Here is a 19,750-nt window from a genome sequence, read left to right as displayed (position 1 = left end):
AAGTTTAATTTGTCCCTACTCCTAGTTACTGTTCCTGTTTAATATACACCATGGCATTCATAACGCTGATGATAATGATTGTTATGTTTATTATTATGATTAGGACGATATTCATAAACACCAGTAAATATATTAATTTACTTTCTCTCGTCTATTTTGGAGACAATACTTTGGAGAAAAAAATATGTAACCTTCGTAATCGACTTGCCATCATGCATTTAGATTTAAATGATTTATGCATCAAAACAGGTCTTCATTCCTGAAGGACGCCATGTCGCCTAGAGACGTTACATGCGTGGTAGCCTACGTATCACCACTCTCTCCATTATAACTGAATTAAACTGTATTTATAGTAGTTGTTTCGTGGAAAGGTTAAGTTGAAGGCTGATAATGCAGCTGCGTGTGTGAGGCAAAATGTACCCTTACGTGCACAGTTTGAGATGATGTCATATATAAAGGTCATGTAAAAACGTCAAAACTGGTAGCATTAAGGACATTTAAAGCTATGGAGCGCCGTGTATATATACAAAGGCGGTTCCAGATGCAGGGGTGTCTCCCCGAACCCTACTTCTTTCTTGAAGGTTTATTAAATGACCATTGAAACTTGTTAAATGACAGTCGTGAAGACGGATGACAATGACGTGTGCACGCCACCACCTCTCAGCTCTCCGCCCCATATGTTGCATTTATTATTGAAGGAAACATTAAAACGTCAACATCTGAATCAGTTTGCTTTAGCAGATTGTGTGAATAACTATGGCTGAAATGTTATTATGTAGTCAATGCTTAGAGTATACACAGGAAGGAAACATGCAGTCTAAAAACATCTGATGGGAATATGCCAATGTTAGAGACTCAACTGTTGTGTGACTGCTTTCTGCATATAACATCTCTCTCTGGAGGTTCTGTGAAACCTTGTGTATATTCACGCAAAAAGGAGGGGACAAATACGAAGCTTTCAGTCTGATCAGTTATGGGGGTTCATGCAACGAAATCAATAGCACAAGCTTTTTTAAAATGAAAATCAAAGTGCCAAATGAGAACAACGCCTGAAATCTTCTGTACTGACATACACAAAACGTGTTTTAGAAATACAAGGATATGAGTTCCTGTTGATTCAGAAATTGTATGTAGAAATCCATATAACTGCACATTGTTCAACACAGCAGATCCTCATGAAGCCAACACATGTAATAATTATGTTCTCCTTCTCCGCTTTACTATATCCCTGATCACGAAAACACGCGTTCTCGGCAATAACCGCGTTAGTATGACAGCTGATGTGAGCAACAGTCTCTGACATTTCGTTATTGGGGATATTGTCTATAACATGATATTAATTCCTTTACGCGTCTCTTTGTAGATTACACTAGCGTATGCTTAACATTTTAAGATCGCATTTGTTCGAAGAGGCACGATCAAATTTAGTTTGTGTTATGTTTACTCTTGCAACACGTGCCAGAGTCACATATTGTGACATTCGTTTCATGTCATATTCATGGTTATTTAAATTTAGGGAAAAAATATGCAAACAAAATGGGAAGTGGCTTCCGAATTCATAATTTGTTACCTTATTATACAGCCGGGTGATTTGTAAAAAGCAATTACATGATAGAATCGTTCGTGTGTTATTATTCCCTTTTTTAAGCAATAAACCCTTTGTCATTCTGACCATAAATGCCCAATCTGCAAACTAAACGTGTTCATAATTGAACGTGGGAGATGACGGACGATAAAAGGTTATCTCATAATCATTTGTCACTTTAAAATAATGCATGAATGACAATGAAATCATCATCAATCCTGTACTCCTGAGGAATATGTAATGCCCGAACCTCAGTGATCAGCCGTTTTATGAGCTTAGTGCGATGGTAAGTGTAACATGAAGAATACTGAGTCAACCAGTTTGAAACCTCAGATGTAGAACAAATAGAGGACATATTATAGAAGGGGAGGGTGTGGGGGAAGATTTAATAAACAAAACAGTGCTGTAGAGGGGTCAAGTTGCATCTGCTTGTATGAGATATGAAATATTGATTTCGCTGTCTTCGTGGAAAGTTACAATGTCCACAACACTTTCAATATCGAGTTGTGTCCGTGTAGGTTATGCTTATTTAATTGCGCTCATGTGACAGAAATATCTCACTGCAAATGATAGATTTGTAAAATGGTTAACATTTAGGCCATATAATCACAAAGGTCTCTTACCTGGACAGCTCTGTATATGTAATAGTCAACCTCCTCGTCGATTCCAGCACATGATGTGTCAGAGCGTTTGCCCCATCCAGGTGCTCTTTTGCCCCAACCAGGTGCACGCTTTCCCCAGCCAGGTGCCCGTTTTCCCCAGCCAGGTGCACGTTTGCCCCACCCAGGTGCGCGTTTGCCCCATCCAGGTGCACGTTTGTCCATATCGATATCGCGTTTTCCCCATCCAGGTGCACGTTTAACATCTAGAGAGTCCCTCTTACCCCAGCCGGGTGCTCGTTTGGTGTAATCTTCTAGAATATCTAAGGTACGCTTGCCCCAACCGGGCGCGCGTTTGGAAAGATCAGCACCTGATAAAATGTCCTCTGGGGACTCACTGTCATAAGACATATCGTCGTCACTGTCTACATCCTCATCCAGCGACCGCTTGCCCCAGCCTGGGGCCCTTTTTTTCAAAACATGTACAGAGTCAAGTGTCCTTTGAGAAAAGTCCGATTTTTCTTTGTCACCCGTTACACTGGCAACTTGATCTTCTCCCAAACTACAACTGAGGACACTTAAAACCACAACAACTCCCAGTGTGAGCGAATTTATGAAAGAAGACATCGTGGTTTTAAAGAAAAAGCCCCACTGGAGAGGGAGGGATCTGGTGCTTGCAGCCTGGCACACGGGCAGTTACAATGGCAAGTCAGTTGCTGCAAACTTATATAGGGACAACGAGAGAGAAAAAGTTGTGACAAGACTAGCTTACATCCCCTCTGACACCAAACCCACGTCATCAACCAAAGGAAGGCGTTATTGATGCCAATCGGTTGTAGAGCCTCCACCTTACTTGCACCAGTTATTGGAGGAGACAAGAACGAGTGGGCTGCCTCACGCACAATGCCCTTCCGCTGTGCAGCAATCAATCCGCTGGTATAGCCTGTACTGGTAGTTCTGATCGCAATGTGGCATCGGCGGCTTGTGCGTTGTGTTGTGTAGGTATACCTCCTCGTTGCATTAAGGACAGAACGTGAAACGGCACAGTCAGATTGTCCCTTCGGAAAATAGTTCGTGTTATTGGTTGCAGTGGAAAAGCCTTTAATCTTGAAATAACAGCACCATTAATTCGACCTGATCATGGAAATCCCCTTTGTGAACGCTCTCGCGCATTAAATAAACTTGTCAGCTCTATGCTATTGTTATATCGAAACCACCATGCTAAAGGTAATGTTGATTTGCTACTAATGGGAGAGAGTTACTTAATCTCGATAACTCTAAAAGTGTTGCAATCATCGATTTATCCACACATGCGATCCCTCCGCTGAACACGATTTGTTCTCGAGCGTTGTAGTTTGTGGTCAAACACGACCCGAGTAACAAGGCGACTGTTAGAGGTTCAGGCTAATTTCCTATCCTTCGGGGACAACTTTAATTTATTTAAAAGTAGTTGCAGCTTTCCTAATTGATTAATGTTGATGCTCTGACTTAAATCGAAACGATGTCATCTACGGCTTACCGATGCATGAATAAAATAAACACAGTTCTATCAGATATCTTTGAGAACGTTTAATAGTAAGTAATTAGATAACAAATGCGGGGAACTCATCAAGAGGATTCTTTGTGATGAAGCGATGCCCCCAGCCATGACCGATAACAAGATACAATTTGTGCACTCAGTCAAGTCTCATCCCAGTTTCACATCAGTTGTTCAGATGTTTGTTACTGCTGTAATATTTTCACTCGCTTAGGTCTTCGTGGGTGACAACTAAGTTTTTAATCAAGAACAAAGACCACTATAATCTCAAACTATAATACCCAAACGTGCCCCGCTCACGATTTTGTGAACTCATATCACGTTAATAAGGAAGGGTTCACATTTTAACATAAGTATATGTTTTGAATGTATTGTTTGCATGACAAGTTCTCCTTAGCCCTGACTCATATGAAGTCTTAGATTTGATACGTATTAGTCTGCGTTCAGTGTGTGGACTCTTGGGCGAGAATACGTTTGTTTGCGGTTGATCTTGGTGAAGATTCCGTGATATGTCGTATGGTTTAACGTTTACCTTTATAATGATAGGGCGGTGGTAAGTTTAAAGCTTGGCAGATTTGACAGTACCCGACGGCGTGAATCAGTTGGTATGCACTAGTGTATTAGGACATACAGTGGCATTACAAGGCTGTGGGGTAGCCTGGGTACAATGTGTGAAACCCGTTTCTGATGTCCTCTGTCGCGATATTGCTGGAATATTACCTAAAACTCACTCACTGTCATTCCACATTCTTCTGTAATCTAAGTAATTTGGCGGCAACGCCCAGTCATGCAAACTAACAACTTTACAGCAAACCAACCTAGCGTTATGCTAGAAGGTGGCTGAAAGTCAGATCCAGACTCTCCTGTGACTTGAATGAATTTGTGTACGGACGACGCTCGCAAAGTCCTCTTTGGATGTTTCGTGGTGTGTCAACGAAGTGTTTGGAGTGGGGTTAGCTTTACGACTTTATAGCTGCGTTATGTTTCAGCGAGAAGCAGCGGAATCGGGTTTCACACATTGTCCCCATGTGGGAATCGAACCCGGGTCTTCGGTGTGACGAGCGAAACGTTAACGTTTCAGCTACCCCACCGTCCCCAACGGTTTCGGGAAAACACGACGAGGCAAGATTTCAGATGTTTGCTACATTGGTGAACCTGTAAGTCTGGTGCTCACAAATGTAGAAAAACAATCACAGCGGACAGGCATTCGAAACCAAACTTTTCCAACTAAACAACGAACGTCAGCATCTCATTGCTGACATGGACGGACCAAATACCGACCCTGTCACCCTCATACAACATCAACAGTGTTGCTACAGTCTCTCTCGCAATACGAATGCACCTCATTCGTGAGTTAGCGATACGAATCAAGCCATACTCTACAGTCTCGCGTGGAGGCAATTACAGACTCGAATGCAAATTGAATTGATCATTTCTACTCAATCGAATTAATAATGGTTTTTGAACCGCCCAAGAAGCACTACATCGATGTTGTAAGTATTAGCTCAGACCCAGGCCAAACATATTACATATCCTTTCCTCAGTTAAGTAATGTTGATACGTCAATAATATTAATCCCGACACATATTCATCACTCCCCCTGGGGCGGTGGGGTAGCCTAGTGGTGAAAGAGTTCTCTCGTCACGGTTTCGATTCCCTAGATGGGTGCAATGGTGTCCCTCGCCGTGATAATGCTGAAATATAACTAAAAGCGGCCCAACACTAAAACTCACTCGCTATCAACTATGTTGGTGTTGTTGTTGTCCTTGTTATTAATGCCTGGTTGGCTGGCTTGGGGTTTTATTTTAATAATTCATTTTTTATGCTTTTTTATTTTGTTTCTCTATCTATGTTTTAGTTATTTATTTTTTTAAGTATTTATTTTTATGTATTTTATCTATTTTTTTACTTAGTTACTATTTATTTATTTATTTATTTATTTATTTATTTATTTATTTATTTATTTATTTATTTATTTATTTATTTATTTATTTATTTTAATTTATATTTGTATTTATTTATTTTTTCAATTTTTTTTTTTTTTTGGGTGGGGTGAAATGTGTTAATAGTAGGTTTTCACCGCTGAAATTCACTAGATTCTGTAGCTGAGGATAGCCAAGAGTTGGAATTATTTTGCAGTGTTCTTAATTGCTTGGGCTCGCGTCTGATCCAAGGCCAGAAGGTACGGTATTTCTATGACGAACCTTTTCGGAGGCAAAAACAAAGAAACCAAGAATCGCTTTTGACGTATATATCTTTGCCACTGAAATGGCTGCTGTTGCTGCTACTGCAACTGTTGTTACTACTGCTACTAGACCTACTTAACTAAGTTCTAAGCATTAGGTTCATGAACAACTTGAAAAATATATAATTTTATTCCAACCATAGGATGATTGTCTGTACGCATAGATTCTGGACCAGACATTCCACTGATAAACAGCTTCAGCGTCAACTCACGCACTGGGGTTACGATGCCATGTATGTCAACCAAGTCAGCGGCCCTACCACCTGATCCCAATAGTAGACTCTCACGACCAGCAACCGTGTTGGTGTTGCTGAAGAACAACCCTGAATATTCACGGAGGTCCCACGTCCCCGTTTCATAAAAGACATCGTAGCGCCACGTTTGTCGTAATTCTCATATTTTCACATACTAGTAGATTTACGATAGCCGTAACGCTGTGATCGCTTTGTGAAACAGAGCCCAGCGCTCTGGGACCTGGGCCCGAAGAACTAAGATAGTCGTAAGTGCCATGCATTAACATTAACTAACGACTACCTTAGTGCTAAGAGAGTTCCTAAATTTCGGCCAAGAGCCTAGATTTTCTCAGATCTCTTACCGCTAAGACAGTTGTACGTGCCGTATATTATAGTTAACAATAACTTTACGCTAAGAGAGCTTCGGAAATCTAAGCACAGGTTCGTAACTAAATGTACAATACATCTGGACGGATTTATAGAGCTGAGATGGCTGTGAGGACGAGGTCCAGGTTGTATGACAGTGATTTGTAAAATATGCTAATTTGCTCATGACGTGAGAATCCCTCACACACTTTTTAGAACTAGGTTCTCTTATCATTAAAGTATGTGTTCAGGGTCGTTTTTATATAAGGACTATTTATATAAAATCATTATTATTTATCGTTTTAATTGTTAACATGGGACCTGTAATGTTTACTGGTTAGGACAGCACGTAGTCGGGGCGGCAGGGTAGTGTAGTAGAGAAATGCGTTGCTTTCCCTATCGATGACACAGGTTCGATTCCAGTCATAGTTACAACATGGGAATTGTTACATAGTTGTTCTGTAACGTGGGATTAGGCTCAATCGTAAGCTTAGTGTTTTTGTCAGTCGTCACACGTATTATTGTTTACGTTCACGGAAAGCATCGTGAAAATGATACATACCGGAAGATATCAACAGAGCTGAAACGCCATCATCTCGAAACGTTTTGGGCCATGCAGTGACACTTAATGTCTACCCTACAAATGTTGTTTAAATGCATGGTAATGTTGCCAGAAGGAATGCATGTTATAATGGAACTCTAATCGACTGTCTACAATTGTCACTACGGATGAAAAGACGCGAAACTCTACATCAAAGACCATGGAATTGGAACAGGAATGGAGAGAAACCAATATGATGGTAGGTCAAGGTGAAGGCCACCGCCGCGTGAAAGTAAAATCATTCTGTGTCAGTGAAGAGATGTGTATAAGACACAAAAACAACTTTAAATTCGCTAAACCCACAATGTGAAATGACATTTCGGCTTTTGATGCAGCTGTCACTGCAAAGCAGACATCGGAAGAGTCTACTGCTTATTACGTTGATGACTTGAAAAAATAATGCTACAGATGTCACTGCCATGCTCCTTCATAATTGCAGTGGCCACTATACCATTATCAATCACAGGTACGACGTGTGAAACATAAGTTTGTTAATATGCTATTAGTAAACCCAGGAAGTTTTATCGACGCATGTATGTTACTACCACCGGAAGGGAACTGTACTAGTCTTCAAATCATGCCGTCATTCCCATTGATTTGGGAAGAGCACATGGTTGGGCATCACCTGGTTATAAGACGATGCTAAGGCTTCAGCCTTGCAAATTCATGAGGGCGAAAGGCCTCTTTGAGTGGGATGTTCCAGCGACAACGTGCGTCCAATCGTTTGTCTTACAAATGATGGGCGGCGGTTTGATCTCTCCGCGGTGACTAATTGCCCATTGGTTTAGTCTTCGCTGGGTTCAGTCAGATCTGGATCCAGTAGGACATACACTGTAGCCAGTTCATTTGGTGTTCTGGCATGTCTCATGTACACCAGACATATAGTTCATGTCGCATACTCATGGTGTATATTACCTGTTCGTGTACTTGTCACATAGTTATTGTCGTATAGACAAATTAATGTCAACATGTGGTTGTTTCTCGTATTAATCCAGTCCGAAAATGAAACCGTAGCTTTGAAATTGTGAATAGATCTAATAGAATTACAGATACTCCCTAAAGTAATTTACCGAGACAAAAACAACAACCAAAATGTACTGACCCTGAAATATTGGAAGTGCTTTTCGTAGGTTCATTCACATTAAAGAAAAGCATTTCCACGGTATATTTCGGTTTAATTCGATATTTGTGTCCTGCATGATTTCGAAGTGAGTGAAGCAATACTGGCAGTTCAGGTTTTGATTCAGATAAATGATCAGTTTAATTTGTAACAGTCTTACCTTCTCAGCAAACACGTAGTCAGAATACTGTGAGAATAAGAGGACAACGCACAACGCGTGTAACGTATACATGTGGCGTTTGTTGACGTAGTACATACATGTGACAATCACCCCAATCGCTCATGATAAACAGGAAGACCCAATTTAAGATTGATCTTCAGTAACCCATGTTTGTCGTAAGAGGCGACTAACGGAATCGGGTGGTCAGGCCAGCTGACTTGACTGACACATGTCATCGGTTCCAAATTGCGCAGATCGATCACCAGGTTGTCTGACCCAGACTGGATTATTTACAGACCGCCGTCATATCACTGGAATATTGCTGAGTGCGGCGTAAAAACCAAGCTCACTCACACACTCACTAATTCATTTTGAAGACTTTCAGACCTTTTACATTATCAATATTCATGTAACACGGACTGCTGTTGCCTGTGTTCGCCTCAGGCACAACTGTCGTATTTTATGCATGTCAGAGACCTCTTGCCGTAGGCTCGAATCCCAAACTCGCAATGCTCGTGGGTCTGACCAGAGACTAAACGTCAAAAAGTTGAAATAATTCGGTCTTTTCCTTCCACGCCAGAAAGGAATGTTAGAAATAATCATACTGGAAGAGACGAAAGATTTTAGTTGGTTGTAACCACAGCTCGTTATGTAAGACTTAAATACACAGAACGTGAGGTTGATTATATCCGTCAGTTATTTTACAAGTCAGTAATCCTGTTCGTTATAAATGTAGTCAACGATGTTGTACACTAAGTCACCTGCTAAAGAATCTGGTCTTCTCAACAAAACCCATATGAGGGCTAGATTCGGTTCATGTCCTGTCATTAGATATGAAACGTCAACGAAACAAAATGTCACTGCCATTTACACGCCCTAACAGCCTAAGAGGCAAAACAGTGTAAGGTTAGTATAAATGGATACCTAAAAATCAATGACACCAGGTGTTCGCGACAAAGGCAAGCGTGATCTGCTTTACCGGTAGCACATGGCCTTACAAAGCCATGTTTATCAGTTACGACTGATCAAATCGAGTTCGTTTCAGATGGTGATCAATCTAGAATTTGACATCACACGACGTATCGATAGAATAGGAACGTTAAGATAAACCATCCGGTATTATCTAAGAATTTGATACATATGTAACGAATATGAAAGTTTCTTCTTTTTTAAACCAAACACCAATGGATAATGTCACTACATCCCTTTTTGAAGACCTCTACGTTTTTCATTAATGGTTTTAGATTTTATCAGACAGATAACATCTGAATAATGACCGAATCAGTTACGCACTTTCACATCGATAACGTTTGAGAATGTATAGCCAAATCAACTGGGGATTGAACCAATACCAATGTGCATCACATGAACCTAACTAAAACGCTATTGCACTAACAGAACGTATGCCAAATGTTCCAGATAGCCGTTAGATACAAAGATTCAAAACCAGGTCCATGACTAGCGTTACACAGAAAATTCACCACAATAAAGATGTTACGACCTTCGTCTCCGAGGTCTCATTGAACCTAATGATGCCAGTCGCAGTAAAGATTGGATTGTAGATTACCGAGATTTCCTGGCAGCGCTAAACAAGCTTACCGAGATGTCCCATGCTGATTCGTTCTTAAAAGTCCAAGACCGAAGTCGACGGTATGCAGGCAGTCGCGGCTAATACCTTGCCCGAAAATCGGCATTCCCTGTCAGAGAGCATGCTCAAAATATAGACTAATTAATAGGAAGTGGGGATCTCAACAATACAAGACAGTTCTGCTCAGCGGCAATCTACAGATGATGTCGAACTGCCATATGGAAAGTGTGTTGTCATGGGAATGCGCATGAAGTACGTAGTCGGTTGATGGAAGTCATCTTTCTTAATTTGGCGGAGGTTTCGGATTGTGACGAATCGTGTATATAATGGTCATAACCGGGAAGAGTTGAACTGTTTGATTTTCTCTATTGATGGGTTGACTGTTTGAACTGTTTGATTTTCTCTATTGATGGGTTGACTGTTTGAACTGTTTGATTTTCTCTATTGATGAGTTGACTGTTTGTACGGCCTTGGGACCGTGGACGAAGGGATAAGTCATAGCTATCGGTTACAGTGTTTGCTCTGTTTGTCGAAGGTTTCTGGTGTCTTCAACCTGATGGTGCCTGAATATTCCTACAAGCAAAACCATTATCATTCACTCACACACTAACTTTGAGTTGTTGATATCTAACACTGGAAGTTGTAAACGAGGTGACAGGTGCGCGTATGAAATTAACTTGATACCAATGTTCAAGCAAATACATACAGTGCAGCTCCTATAAAATACGTCTAAATCGCCTATCATCATCAATCCGATTCCTCCTTTTGCGATCTGCTTATGTGCCGAATATGGAGCTCCAAAATGCAATCAACAAGAAATCTGCTATCAGTGTCATAGGGTACTGTAAATATCTCCTGATGAGAGGGCAGAAAGCACTATACCTGAAACCTTTGACGTAAGTGTGTGCCTTGAGTACTCATTAGAGGGACAGAGTGTTTGACGCTGGTATTTATAAATTTAACATATAAAAACTATTTAGGCTCTACAGATTACTGTTTAATTTATAATCTGTCCAGGTAATTGTCCCCTTCACACACATTCCAGGTAACGAATGGGACTTCTCCCAGGATTCCCTTTTCTCGAAGAGCTTTCCGGAAAATATAATGACGCCCCAGAACAGCCAATGTGAGAGTCAGAAGACTTATGCACCCGACTGAGGACCCGGGTACACGCCTTGCCCGTGGCAAAAGATCAGTAGGTACCTAACCAAGGACACCGAGAATGACGGGGGGTTATACTTAATACTTCGGGTGAAAGCGTGACATTTCGTATGCGATGACTGCATATTTGCCATGTTTTTTTCCTGTAAATCACAATACCGTCAAAATCGACAGAAAACTGAAAGAAACAAATAATTTCATTGGTGATATCAAAACGGTTTATCAAGATTTGGTTTATTGGCTTCGCCATGTCCTAGGCTGTGTAAGGGCACATTAAGAAAAGAACGAGCAATCAAGGATACTATATTTGTGCCAAGGCTAGACATCCACTCACAAGGTGATAGACGTATTAAAACGTTCTCTGTCTCTTTTCAGGCCAAACAACCTCATCCCAACAAATCAGTCCTTGTTCTCCTCAACAAAATGCTCACAAACTCTATGCGGCGGTCGTTCAGAAAGTCTTCCCTTAAACACCTAAGTATGTGCCAATTTGAAAGGGCTCTTCGCTTGTTTGATTCTCATTTCCGTTTCGCCCTACAGTACAGGGTCATCATCAAACTCAACATTCCGTCCCCAATCTTCGACCATTCCAGTTAGCTGTGAAATGCCTTGTTTTCTTCAAGTAAATGTGTCCCGAAGTTCACAGTGAATTTCTGTCATGAATAGCCTCCATGTTCGTCCAACCCCGCTCACCAATAGAATTGAGAAATACAAACGGTTGGAGGAACAGTGGTGTGGTTTCTGTTGTCTGGATTATTCAGAATATATTTTTATGATTTACAGATTAAAACACATGACAGCAGCAAGGAACGCACGGGAAATCCTGACGCAGTTCCAGTGACTAGGCTTAGAATTACCTGAGGGTTCTTACTCTCCTAAAAGACGACCAAACATTTCTTTCCCAAAATCGATGCCTCGCCGAACCGACAAAAACCTTTCGGATAGTGTGAAGACTCTCAGTGCTGCTGCCTTCTACATTGCCCAGAGTGTCCCATGGGCATTGCCCAGAGTATCCCAAAGGCTGTGTAACTGGTAGCAGTCCTGGTCACACCACTAAATGTCATTTAGCAGCCAAGGAGATATCAAACCTAAAGAATATCCAAGTACAATGGGGAGAACTTGGTACTCAGGATGCAAGCATGACATTTCGTATGCCAAATGTTGACCTGAAAAGCATTGAGCCATCATGTCGGTTAACCTATTGTATTTGTTTTTGTGTCAGCACCACTGCCAATGTCTTTGATATTCTGATTCAATTCTGATTATCTACATTTCATATTTACATTTTGATAAAGCAAAATCACACATTGACGGTTTCGACTTGAGTGACTGGTCCTGAGCAGCAAAGAGAAATTTCTTTCTGCTCAAAGAGCAGCAAGCAGAAGTTCCTTTCTGCTCAATGTATATTTTCATTGGTGGTATGATGAAATATACGTCATTTTCTAAACTAAAATTCATTTTCCTTATAAAGAAAACCCTATGTTAGAACAGATTTCCAATCATCCTTTCGAATTCCAATTGCTTCGGCATATTGAATCGACAGTGAACATCGACAATGATGATAAGTTTTGAAATGAGAAAAACGAGGAGTAGAATGCTCAGACCCAAATGATTTTGATTTGGCCAATCCTATTCCCACATGTGTCTCAATAAAATAACACTATGCCGTGCACACTTGTCAGACACATGTCAAGCTCGTGAAAATATGGCCAGCAAGGCAGTGTGTGTCTACGATCACGAGAACCGCCGGCCACGCAAATTATGTCTGTGAGAACTGCAAACCGATGCAGACTGTTAGTCCTTCATCTGTTTCTAAAAGCAGGATGGACAGGCAAACATGAGATAACAAGAGGCAGCGGGGGAGCCGAAGACGAGCGAGGATGAACCAGGAGAAAGGCAAGACAGGGACGAACTGACCAGTTCATCTTCCGCCCAAGGGTCAGCAGGTCCTCACCGTCTTCCCTGGTAGCCTCTGTCGACTCTACTAGCTATCCCGACACAAACGTTGTATTGTAAGAAATAACACTGCCATTCTTCTTTCGACACTACGCCTCGTGTTGTTTCAAAAGCCCCCTAGGAGTTGCAAAAGCTGCGATCTGATCGTACCTCATGGTTCATATCGTTTTGTCTTTATTTATTTATTCTGCTTCAACGAACATGGTCGACGAAAGGTTAGGTTTACGTGGTGCTGTATCTTGGATGATGTTTTTGTCTTTCAGAACTCCCAACAGCATACAGATGTAATGAATCATGAACTACTCGCCCAATGCTCAAGTGTAGGTACGACAGCTTCCCTTTATGATACACTGTCAATGTTTTGCCACATGCTCAGTCCTCCCAAATATTTGACAAGGAATCGACAGCATTTACTGTCAGTGGTCGCACACACAGAACTTGGTGTAAATTCTTTTCCGAGCGTTTGAGTGTCGATAATTGATCGACGCGCTTTACACTTTATTGTTTACTTTCACAGAAATCAAAGCGTGCAAGGTCAAACTCAAGAACCTGTTTGCACTGGCGAACCTCAACATTTGCACTATGGGCCAACTTTTGGAATTCTGCGCTACGATTATATCGTGATCTGAAGGATATTTGCCGACCAGCTACATGCCCATACATCTTGTGCTAGCGACTTTCACATGGAAATGTATGCTCTGATTTAACTGTTGGAATAACACTTGATAAAAAATGGGCACGGCATGGGAACCGTCAGCACCAACACACTACAAAAACTTCACTCTGTGACATTTCAGCCACTATTTTTGCATAATACATATTACAAACTCATTTATGAGATATGACCATGTGCCTTGGCTAACGCATATGCTGTTTGTTTTTACTCAATCGAAATATGTGGTACATACATTCAAGGACGAGTCACGTACATACATTCAAGGACTAGTCAGGGACGACGGCAGAGCTACGACTGTCGTAAGTCTATGTTATGACGTCGGAGTTACGATCATCTTAGCGATACGGGATACAGATCTGAATTTGGGGAAACTTCAGCATCAAATGGGATTAAGGCGAATCCTGGATTCGAACCCTCGATCTCAGATCCATTTAGCGTAAGATTCTTCAAAAATGAGTAAAAAAGATACACTGATAACTGATTCGCATGACTATCTAATTCGTGCTCTCTCAGCTATTTCTTCGTCTAACCTTTATTAGAAGTCCTTCCAAAACTAAATCATACCTAAATTGCCGCTGATTCTGGGTATTTCTAAAAGAAAGTTTTATGACAGTCTCAGATTATTTCTGGAGATCTCATTATCTAAACAGAAACGACCACACTACTTCCGGGTTAGCATTGTCGTTAGCAACACACGTTTGTCGTACGAGGCGACTCCCGGGATCAGGTGATCAGGCACGCTGACATGACTGGCACATGTCTTTGTATCCCATCGTATCGTAACTGCGCAGTGTCAAGCCATCACGCTGTTTTTGACTGGATTGTCTGGTCCGGACTCGATGATTTACAGATCTGCGCCATAGAGCTGGAATATTGCTGAGTGCAACATTAAACAACAAACCAACCAACCAACAAACAAACAAACCGACGACTTTACATAGGCTGTCATCCTACCCGATGTCTTGGAATGTTGTAATGGCGATCAAAGACGTTCCTGGCCAGGAATTGAGTAATATATACATAACGAAGACAGTGTTTTCATTCTTTTACTGACTAACATTTAAGCGATGTTTATAATGCATATACCGAGAGGATGGCAAGATCTGCACAAGGAACTTTGTGAACTCAACCACAGGGATTCTTTGGCATTGTTCTTCCAATAGAAGACTCAGCGGTTACTCAGGTTAACGTTCCGCAACCAAGATGAATTTGGATACTGATCAGCAGTAAATGGAGTCTATTGAGCATACAACCTCTCTGAGAAAACGACTGGTTGAAATACAACGAAGGAAAAAGCTCTAAAATATGTGCGCATAAACCTCAATACGTACACGTTTTTTTACGAAATACATAATCTGACCAGGGATATCAGTTTACCGATATCGCTAGACAAGTTCAGCGCTCTGGAACTGCGCAGTATATAACGTATTGCATTTTACATGCTACTAAAAGATTTTTAAAAATATGTTCACCAATGATCGATACGAGAAACACACATAAAGTATTCATATTTCCTTACAAAAAAGAACGTTGGTATTTTGCTTCTGATAAAATACCAGCGTGCAGTCGGAGTGGGTTGACTTTAGTGATAGGATGAATGTATCTCTTTGTTTGGAAGCTGTTGCTGGCTTTGCTTTGTATTTAATGGCACTGAAGGTGTGTATGTGTTGAAAATGACAGAACTTTTAGCAAATTTTGGCTCGTCCCTATTAGCCATTGATGTGTGATACTCGGCTTGATATTGGCCTGCATCTAGTGCCTTTAAGCCATTTGTAACTATGAGAATCGACTTTGAGTTGAATAAATCCGACACATCAAAGCCAGAGACTGTTCAGTCTTGCATCTCTGACACAAAAAACGGTGAATATGCAAAATATGGATGGAAATTATTCTACTAGATTGCAGAAAAGTAAGGTTAGAGTATTCTATTGCAACGATGGGTCTGCCTTTCAAAATTTCTGTGATTAGCCTTAAGTGTCTTACTCCACAAAGGACCCGTGAAGATCCGGGTTAGGCTTACTTCACAAAGGGCCCGTGAAGATCCGGGTTAGGCTTACTCCACAAAGGACCCGCGAAGATCCGGGTTAGGCTTACTCCACAAAGGACCCGTGAAGATCCGGGTTAGACTTGGTCTTCGGCAACCCATGCTTGTCGCAAAAGGCGACTAACTGTCAGGCTCGTTGACATGAATGACACATCTCATCGGATCCCAATTGCGTAGATCGCCACTAATGCTGTTGATCACTTGATTGCCTGGTCCAGACTGGATAATATACAGTCTACCGTCACATAGTGGGAATATTGCGACGTTAAACAACAAATCAACAAACGATTCAACAAACGGGTTTTACCACACTGTTCAGTGATGAGCAACATCATCAATGAGCCACGCCGTGGACGGAAGGGAAGGGTACTATTGTGTGACCTGGCACTTGATTTTCGAAGCTCCCCTAGCACTAAGATAACCGTGAGTGACATGCATTAACATTGAGGTACAACTATCGTAGCGCTAAGAAGCCTCGAAGATCTGGGCACAGGAATCTATGTCACTGAACGTCAACGAAGTTGATGTCAACTGGTCATGTCAATGTTTGATTTAAATCTTCTTGTAGATTAAGAAGACATCACATCTGTGCCCGCTTGTGACGAGGCTTTGATATTTCTAAAATCAGTTAACTACTCCCACAGTCAATCAATTCTGAGAAGCCAAACTGGTACACAGGACATATACTACATACGTCTACAATACACGAAGTTCATTTCTTGTCACACCATCAAATAAATATCGTAGAATTAAACTCTGAAATACATGATCCAACGCAACTGAGAGTATGTCATATTGAACTTAAAATACTTCTACATTTTCTGACTTTCCAGATTAAAAGAACACATTTATTGATTTGCACCTTGGCATTATCGTTGTGTCACGATGCAATATAACCCAAGAACTTTCTGCCATGTGCTTTTCATTGGCAGATGGTTTTCATTTTCACATTCTGAGACACATTTACCCAGCACGTAAACCATAACAGTGGGTGCGGTGCAGTTCGCTCTCCTGACGACATCCTACTAACAGTCTTCAAAAGTGGTAGAAATCCTCATCATGACATTCTTGATAGTCTCCAGTAGGCTATGACGTATGTCAGTGGAGTATTCGTTTTGAACTGCATCATGTAACTTAGCTGATATGGTACTAAACAGCTCAAAACCGGAGGCAGGTGTCTTCACATACGCATGGAACCGCAGAAGGGACATTGACGCGTTGTAGCATCAGGGCCTTCCTGCCCTTAATAAGCAACGAGCAACGCATGTCAATAATGACCTAAGCAGGACAACGCGATAATGTCCCTTCTAGGGTTCCATACATTCTCATGCACGTTGCAATACATGTGAAACAATTTTAGACGCGACATTGACTAATATGTCTCACCACCTCACCCCACTTCATCCAACCTTACTCCACCTGACCCAACCTGACCCCACTTCTCACCCCACCTCACAGTATGCGACATACGTCTTCCACAGCAGAACTTTAATTATGCTAAGGCCGAGATGTTCGGGATAAAGGTACATATATAAAGTTAAGCGGACGAGGTTAGTATTATGCAGCACTCAGCAATACACCAGCTATACGGCACAGATCTGTAAATAATCGAGTCTGGACCAGACAACCCAGTGATCAACAGCATGAGCATCGATCTGCGCAAATGGGATACGATGACATGTGTCAATCAAGTCACAGCGAGTCTGTCACCTGAGTCAGTTAGTCGCCTCCTAGGACAAGCATGGGTTGCTGAAAGCCAGTTCTTACCCGGATGCTCACGAGTTGCATACAGTTAGCACACAGGGTTTCGGAATGGTTTACATGGAACTTTGCACAGTTTTCGTGTTGATTTCACAACACATTCATGGTATATTTAACACACTGGTTCGTTTACAGTTAAACAATTTGTTAAATATTAACAAACGTCCCAGTATGTTTGAAGAAAAGGCGGAGTAAAACATACTGGGGTTCATCGCCAACGCCACACATGTAGCAGAGGGTACACGTCTTTCGAGTGGAAGTTGGTATAACCTACCTACTTCTATAGGTGAACGATGATAGGAAGTTCTAAACAAGGTAGAGCTGAGGCGAAGGGGATTTATGTCGCTGTATGCATTAACTGGGATACTCTACGTCCCCAAACCTACATGTAATCTTCTGAAATTGACGCACAGGCTCAAGACAGTTGGAGTCAGTCGTAGGAATACACATACTGTTTTATGTTTTACTGATAAAACATGATCATTTTATTCATACCGGCATTTCGGTTGCATGATCTGATTCTATTTAAAGGAAAATCACAAAATCATTGTTTTTAAGGATTTCAGTTTAGAACCAATTTGAATGCATTATTCTCAAGAGGTTTTATTTCGTTTGAAATTATTCAAAGGCTGTACTTTTCCGTTTAAAAGTCAGAAATCACTGTGTCTTCTGACTTCAAATCAAGCTCAATCGTAACATAACACACTATTAGGAACTCGTGCCTAAGATCAATTGGAAGGTAGCAGTCATGAGCTAACAGGTTATATATCCAGCCTACGTCTGATTCCTGTAAACGGTGATTTGCTTGTCCAGACATCGTCAAAAATTGCGTGTGCTTAGAAGCTCAGTGCTCATGTTCTACGATGAACATCTTGTTCCTCCCAAGATAAATATGAACATCGCGTGAGCTTCTTCTCATGTTCCACGGAGTAGGAATAGGATTGGTAGTACTGGAATTAAACATCTGTCTGAGATGGACAAATGCTTATTTCGCAAACAGTAAAGAATTACATTGATAAAAAACGTAAAGGCATTTTTTTATTCAAGCCGGTGTAACAGTACTTCATGTTGAATTTGTCCAAAGAAACGACACAAAAGTAGGGGCATTGTTTATGGGGGAATGAGGGAATATCGTCTGTGGATGGGCAGATTTTGTTGCTTGTCATATACTGGAACCGACTCTTCTCAGTTTTGTAGCGCTAACCCACGATGCCGTGCCGCTGTGGATTTCCCCTGAGATACAATATACGAACATTGAACATTGATATTGTAATGACTAGGGATACTGCATAACTGATTACGTATAGACGTATAGCAAAAGGTTCCCTGTAGTATTCTGTAGTAAAGTCTTTGAAATATAAGCGTTACAATGCGCGGCAGGAACACCGCAGGAACTGCGTTTGTGTACAGACCTGCTGTCACCTTTCGCCCACATCACTCGTCCACCTCTACATCAGCCCACCTCCAGTCGGTAGTTTGCGACACAGCATACATATAGATAGTTCATCACTGGTTAGATATACTTTCCAGTCTTCAGACCACTGGACTCGTGAAGGTCCCCGGCTAGAATAGGCCTTTAGCAACCCAGGCGTGCCATAAAAGGCGACTATGCTTGTCGTAAGAGGCGACTAAGAGGCGGGATCGGGTGGTCAGACTCACTGACTTGGTTGACACATGTCATCGGTTCCCAATTGCGCAGATCGATGCTCATGTTGTTGATCACTGGATTGCCTGGTCCAGACTCTATTATGTGCAGACCGCCGCCATACAGCTGGAATGTTGCCGCGTGTGGCGTAAAACTAAACTCACTCACTCACTTCAGACCACTGACGTCGAAACCGACGATGTTGTTGCATCAAAACAACACCTTCCATATATCATCTGGCTTTGAGATCAGCCTCACGATGGCCGTTCCACACTCTGTGGTCAGTATCCGTCACAATCTAGGAATAGGTGTTGTTATGTAGGATGCATGCTTACACATAATGAGTACACCGTACGTTGCGTAACTCACGTCACGTACCATGCGGGCCTAGTGGTTAAAGCGTTCGCTTGACAAGCAGAAGACCCGGGTTCGATTTCCCTCATGGTTACATAATATGGAGCTCATTTCTGGTG

At 41.5% G+C, this 19,750-nt stretch overlaps 1 protein-coding gene across 1 annotated transcript in view; it reads right to left on the bottom strand.

The window, feature by feature from the left end:
• The window catches only part of LOC137265460 (cerebral peptide 1-like), a 45,188-nt gene extending 42,044 nt beyond the window's left edge, over positions 1-3,144 (bottom strand). The window contains exon 1 of the mRNA XM_067800862.1: positions 2,209-3,144. Coding sequence (XP_067656963.1) covers positions 2,209-2,811 — 603 coding nt within the window. The 5' untranslated portion in view covers positions 2,812-3,144. The remainder of the gene's footprint in view (positions 1-2,208) is intronic.
• Positions 3,145-19,750: the final 16,606 nt, after the last annotated feature.

The sequence above is a fragment of the Haliotis asinina genome, chromosome 15 (genome assembly GCF_037392515.1).
Source record: "Haliotis asinina isolate JCU_RB_2024 chromosome 15, JCU_Hal_asi_v2, whole genome shotgun sequence".
Lineage (NCBI taxonomy): Eukaryota > Metazoa > Mollusca > Gastropoda > Lepetellida > Haliotidae > Haliotis > Haliotis asinina.
Note: the sequence above shows the minus strand (reverse complement) of the source record. Positions and strands in the feature narration are given on the sequence as shown.